The sequence below is a fragment of the Lactuca serriola genome, chromosome 8 (genome assembly GCF_051521515.1).
Source record: "Lactuca serriola cultivar US96UC23 chromosome 8, Lser_US96UC23_V15, whole genome shotgun sequence".
Lineage (NCBI taxonomy): Eukaryota > Viridiplantae > Streptophyta > Magnoliopsida > Asterales > Asteraceae > Lactuca > Lactuca serriola.
This window is the reverse complement of record NC_136415.1, coordinates 96,007,160-96,013,826: the sequence shown is the minus strand read 5'-3', so window position 1 is coordinate 96,013,826 and position 6,667 is coordinate 96,007,160. Positions and strand designations below refer to the sequence as shown.

Here is a 6,667-nt window from a genome sequence, read left to right as displayed (position 1 = left end):
TAAAGTTACTTTTGGTCTATATTTTTGCATTATGCAGGTTTTGATTACCCATTTTTTTCACCTACTTCAAAGCTTGCAAATCTAAAAACTTGTAAATTATTATTCGTATAATTTTGAAACTCATATACAATGTTTGGCTTATTACCCTTTCGGATAAATTTAAACGTTATGATGTAATGTTCTTGAATCTTCAGTAATGTTGCTTGGTTAACCCCTCTGTGTTTGCTTCGTTACAATCATTGAAGATTTTTTTAAAAATATATCTTTATGTGTATCTAAGAAGTATAAACATATCCAAAAATTTAGTCTACTTGATCAAAATTGGATAGACCTCTTTTAACATGTATTTATGTTTCTTTATTACAGACGAAAGAGGATGCGCTGGAATGTCATTAATTGGATGATATAGTCCTAAAGTAAATGCAAGTCGAAAAAATGAAGGTAGCATATCCATGTAAGACTTCATCATTTTTAACATTTACATTTCCTTAATAACAAAAAAAATGATTCTAAGGCTACAACAAATAGCAATTACTTTTAAAATGTCCACCTAAATATAGCATTGTACTTTCAAAGTACAATGCTTTAATAAGAAAAAAAATATAAAAAAAAATTGTTTTTAGGCAAGGTCCAATAGTGGAAAATGGTGTTTGTTCAAGCTCATCGAAAGGGAATTTTGAGTTTAAAAGCATAAGCTTAATTTAAGTGAAATGCCTCCTACCCTTATGAATAATGTTTTTCATGCTAAACGGTAATGACTTCCACACCAATTCTTTGACTAAAAGCAGTTCAAGTCTAAGTGAAAACATAAACTCTTTGTCTTGTGTAGATGCAATGTCTTTTAACTAACAATTCATTAGTTTTCAGTTTATTAAAATCTGTGGAAATAATAAAGTTAGTGAAAACAAGTTTTAAAAAACCCATTATTATTTTTCTTCAATTGATATATATATATATATATATATATATATATATATATATATATATATATATATATATATATATTCTTTGTATAGTCAATTTTATTTTGAGGTCCCTAGATGGGTAATAATTATTTTCTATTTTTCTTTCTTATTTAAACATCATACAAGAAATTTTACTGATATTTTTGTGATAAGTGCACTCATGGTATAATTGCTCTTACTACTAACTTATAAATTGTTTTCATTTGTAGTTGGACATCAGGTGGAGTTACAAAAGAAGCCCAAAAATACTGGTGGAATCAGAAAAGAAACTACAGATGAAGTTACGTAGATTGCTCTTACAAGATAGACGGTGTATTTACTTGCAATTGACTACGCTTGGTTGTTATATCAAAGTTTTGATTTAAGAAATTTTTATTTTTTAAGGGAGCATGCTATCTCCTTTATCCAATTGACAACAACACTACCGTTAGAGTTTTTGTTTATGGACCAAATTACCCTTAGTTTCATTTGCCTATAAGAGCTCTACGACCACCACATAATAGAATTTGTAAAACTCAATTTTTTGGATTACCCCTCTAAATGCTTTCATCAAGTCATAAACATTGGAAATTTGTTGTTGTCTCGTTATTTAGTAATTTGATATCGTTAAGGGCACTTTTGGTACAGAGAAATAAAATTATAATAGAAAATGAAAATATCGAGAAAGAGAATTAAGCTTCCACAAAGTATTGATTTGGCTGCATGCAAATCTATAATTAATATGACGCATTATAAACTTTCATTTCTTTTATATTTAATTTTTCGTATATCAATGTCATTTTCATGATTCCTTGTGTTTTAAAACTTTATTCAAATTTATATTCTATTATATAAAATCATAATTATATTAAATGTCTTCACATACATAATATATATCCGATATTCAGTTAAAATATATAATAATTTAAATAATCAATATAAAAAGTCTAAACAAAACTTATATCTTATTAATTTAATAAAATTTTATAAATCCTTTAACCCTGTTCTGTTTTCTATGGGTTGTAACAATATCTCAATTTTTTCTGTTTTCTATGGGTTGTAACAATATCTCAATTTTTTAAAAGTAACCTATCCCTTATAAGAACTCCTTAGTGCTGCATTCAAAGAAATTGACAGATATACCCTTAATCTTAACTATACGTCGACGCACAGAACATATGCCTCCATATTGCTGTTCTGTCGAGTTGCTCCTCAAGCCGTCCCCTGTGAAGCCACCGCCGTTAGCCAGCTCCTCCCCACCTGTCGGAGATCGTCAGAGCCCACAGCAACCCCGGTTTGCGACCCCACAGGTTTGTTCCTGCTTCTGCATTCTTTCTTCCTTCTTTTTCCCTTCGTTTTCTGGTTCGATTTTATTTGTGCAAATTGTGTGGCTGTCGATTTTATTGGAACTCAAAAAATTGTGGATTTTTTTTGGGGGCTGATGTCGATTTCATTGGATTTTCGTCCTTCACCTTCCATCGTAGCTTTCCAGATTTCATTACTTCTTCCCCAATTGAACTAATTTCCTTAATTTGAATTGTGATTGTGAATAAAAATTGTGAACGATTGCTTTGTGTGTTCATGGAATATTATGCTTTTGTGCTGATGTCGATTTTATTTTGATGCTGTCTGAGTTTTTTTTTTGCTGCCATCTAGTTTACTGTGCTGCTGTTGAGTTTTTTGTGCTTCGTGTGTTCATGTTATATTTTGCTTTACTGTGCTGCTGAGTTTTTTTGTTCTGATATGAGAACTGATTTGTGCTACCAATGGTTATTAGAATTAAATTAGGAAAAAAAAAAACTATTTGTTATATTAGTTATAATAAGAAAAATAAGTCATAATATAAAACGAAACCTTTTTTTTTGGTAATTTTACATATATAAGCAGTTGAATATGTGCTGAATCTGTTTGTCATGTCATATATTCGGTGATTTGGCAGGTTAGAAGATATCAATAAATGTGGATGCTCATTAAAGAGATCTCAAAATTAACAACACCTTTATGGAATGGCCAATGAGGTGGTTCCAAGATTAACCACCTTGTTGAAGCGCTTTCTGACATCCAAACAATTGAAGCAACTTCATGGATTAATACTTGTTCATGGCCTTAATCATCTTGAGGGACTGGTAATCCGCCATCTTATAACCTCTCCATCCGATTACAATCAAGGTATTGTTCATTATCTTCGATTAATTCTTCGCCATTCAAAACAACCAGATGTGGCTTCTTCAAATTCTGCTATTCGGTATTTCTGTGACCATGGTGGGTTTCAAGAAGCCTTTGCTCAATACATGGAGCTACAAAGATCGGGACTCTTACCTTCCACATTTACTGTAGCATCTGCTTTGAAGGCATGCGCAAGGCTTGGTAATGGAAATGGCGGGATTATGATTCATGGTCAAATCCATAGTCATGGGTTTTGTGGGGATGTTTACGTGGAGACTGCTCTACTTGGATTTTATAAAAGTGTTAATGACATGGAGACTGCAAAGAAGGTGTTTGATGAAATGTCTGCAAGAAATGTAGTGTCTTGGAATTCCATGATAGATGGGTATATAAGATCGGGAAATTTATCAATAGCTGAAGAGTTCTTTTCTAGAATGCCAAACAAGGATGTTGTTTCTTGGAATTCCATGATTTCTGGGTATTCAAGAACAAGAGATATGGAGAAGGCTTTACGTTTATTCCAAGAAATGCCTGAGAGAAATGCAACTTCATGGAATGTCATGCTCAGTGGTTATGTGGAGTCTGATAAAATCAATTTGGCACAAAACTTGTACAATTTAATGCCCCAAAGAAACATCATTTCTTGTATCACAATGATCGGAGGGTACTCAAAGTGTGGAGATATTGAATCCGCACGTGAAGTATTCAATGATATGTTTCAAAAAAATCAACTGATATATAATGCCATGATCACTTGTTACTCTAAAAACAGTCGACCAAAAGAAGCACTCCAGCTATTCGACAAAATGCTTCAACTAAAATCAAACATCCAACCTGACAAAATGACATTAGCTACTGTCATATCCGCTTGTTCCCAACTAGGAGACTTCACTTTTGGGTCATGGATACATGACATTTACATGAAACAAATCGGCATCACCATGGATGATCACATACGTACTGCATTAATCGACTTATACTCCAAACATGGTTCCATCGATAAAGCTTTAAAATTATTTCACGAGTTACACAAGAAAGACATTATTTCATACACAGCCATGATTTTGGGTTGTGGGAACAATGGGAAGGAACATATTGCCATCCAACTGTTCGATGAAATGATGGAGTCCAAAATCCGTCCAAATTTGGTTACATTTTCAGGAATACTAACTGCGTTAAGTCATGTTGGTAATGTTGAAGAAAGTTACAAATGTTTCAATTCCATGAAAAGGTATGGACTTGTGCCTACACCTGACCATTACAGCCTCATGGTTGAAATTTTAGGTCGATCAGGAAGGCTAGATGAAGCTTATGAGTTGATTAAGTCCATGCCAATGGAGCCCCATTCTGGGGTTTGGGGTGCATTGCTTCTTGCATGTAGTATGCATAATAATGTTGAGTTGGGGGAAATTGCAGCCAAACATTGCTTTGAGTTGGAAAGTGATAGTAGTGGGTATGGTTCGCTTCTTGCTAATATTTATGCGGGTGTTGGGAGGTGGGAGGATGCTAAGAGATTGAGAAAACGTGTACATGAAAAGGGTTCGATTAAGGTACCAGGGAGTAGTTGGATGGATCATTTACAAGAATAAATTAAGGGGTTATTTCTTTTTGACTTAATGGGTTTAATAGGTTAAGTGATTGATCCTGACAATGATAACTATACATAGTTGTTTATTTTTAACTTAATATGGATGTAGTTACTTAATAGGTTAAGCCAACAAGTCCGGCCTATTGTACTAAAACACAAACCTTTTACTTTGTCAATAGGTTAGCCGATCAATTTAATAGAAATTGTCATTTTTGTTAATGGAGCTAAACGGTCAATTTCATTGGTAGGATGTCACTTAAAAGGGTCGTAACTTGGATGGCCTTTAAGCCGTTCTGAAATCCAACAACCTAAGCGGCCTTTCAAACTAGATTCCTTGTAACGTATTCGGTTTAAAAGTAGCGTAATAATATTTTTGTATTATTTGTAATACTTAGTACATATATTCTCTCCTAAAAAAAAGTAAATACAAAAGAGGGGCCGTAACATTCACCTTGACGACCGGTTGTCAAGTCGTTTTTGAAAACCGGGATGTGTTGTTGTATAGTCATGATCTCCGGGGTTAATTTGATTTCCTAGAAAATTTCGATATAAATTAATATTTGGGAGTGATTTGGTATTTTGACTAAGTATAATGACTTATTGAATAATTTTCCAAATTTTATTGATTCAAAATTTATTTAAATAAATTTTATCTAATTCAAAATAATTTAATATTTTCCAAAATTTTAATTTAAATCCAACATTTATCTAAATTAAAATGAAATTAATAATTTCTAAAAAGTTATTTAATCTAAGGTTTAATTAAATTAGATTAATAAAATAAAATAAAATAGATTTTATTAAAACTTTGTGTTTAATTGAAAAGGTTTTTCCAAAATAGGGTGGATTTTGAATCTTTTAATTGAAGTTTTATTAATTTGGGATTAGTTTTGAAAACAATTTAAGGGATAGGGGCCAAAGTTGGGCAAAGTCGAAGTAGGTGGGCTGTATTTTATTTATTTTGTATTCAAGTTTGGTTTAAATAGATGAATCAGGAGGAGGTTATCCTCCTTATCTGTGTATCATGCGACGACGAGGAGAGAAAAAACAAACAAACAATTTCGATGGTCTATGTGGTTCTCAGCGATGCACGAACAATTGAAGAAGGGTGGAGTGGACTTACGAGGGAGGGAGCAGCAGTGCAGTGGAGATGGTGGTTGGCAGTTAGTAGCAGTATTAAACACACTTAACAGCTACACTTGTATTTATTTATGTATAGTCTTTAATTCTTTGAAGTTGGAATGTGTAAATTGTATTTTTATAAATGACAAGCCTTTCCACCTAAATGGTTGTGATGTGTACCATTATCATGGTATCAAAGCCAATTAATCCCACCCTGTTTCTATTCCCCTTCCCGTGTTGTTAACTCTTTCTTTCCCATTCTTTTTAGTTTTCTGCATCTTTAATCTTCCCATGGCTTCTTCTTCTTCTCACGATAATACTCTATCCATAAATACAGTTCTTCATCTGATAACCAACAAATTGTCATCTACCAGTTATCTCTTATGGAAAAATCAAATGATTTCTCTCCTCATTTATCAAAATCTGTTGGGCCATGTTGATGGGTCTCTTCCCGCACCTAATTCAGTGGTTCTTACTGATGGCAAGTCCTCGCCAAACCCGGAATTTGTTGCGTGGATCTCTGCTGATTATCGAGCAATTATTTTCCTCCACGCATCTTTAACTGAAGAAGCTTTTTCCAAGATTGTTGGCCTGTCAACGGCTCGGCAGATTTGGGTTGCACTTGAGGTGGCTTATAGCCACTCCTCTATCGAAAGAATTCAGAACCTTCGCGATCAACTACGCCAATTCTCCAAGGGAACCTCCACTCTCCAAGGGAACCTCCATTGTTGCTGAGTTTGGAAGGAAATTCAACAACATTTGTGATCAACTTTCTGTTGTTAGTCATCCTTTCAATGTCGGACAAAACCCACTGGTTTTTGTGTGGCCTTAGTCCAACTTTCGAGAC

The 6,667-nt window shown here is 33.5% G+C and overlaps 1 protein-coding gene across 2 annotated transcripts; it reads left to right on the top strand.

Moving 5' to 3' along the window:
- The first annotated feature begins 2,088 nt into the window (after positions 1–2,088).
- LOC145069874 (Tetratricopeptide repeat (TPR)-like superfamily protein) lies at positions 2,089–4,917 on the top strand. 2 transcript variants are annotated; one of them, XM_079016820.1, is made up of 2 exons: positions 2,089–2,254; positions 2,884–4,917. In XM_079016820.1, exon 2 carries the CDS (start codon positions 2,951–2,953, stop codon positions 4,697–4,699), a length of 1,749 nt encoding a protein of 582 aa, XP_078872946.1. In that variant the 5' UTR covers positions 2,089–2,254; positions 2,884–2,950; the 3' UTR covers positions 4,700–4,917. The 2 variants fall into 2 exon arrangements, with proteins under 2 accessions (XP_078872946.1, XP_078872947.1); XM_079016821.1 differs by lacking the exon at positions 2,089–2,254 and having other exon boundaries at positions 2,943–3,070; positions 3,162–4,917.
- Positions 4,918–6,667: the final 1,750 nt, after the last annotated feature.

Excerpts from the sequence above, each read along its gene's own strand:
- LOC145069874 (XM_079016820.1), top strand. The coding sequence starts at position 2,951 with ATGGCCAATGAGGTGGTTCCAAGATTAACCACCTTGTTGAAGCGCTTT.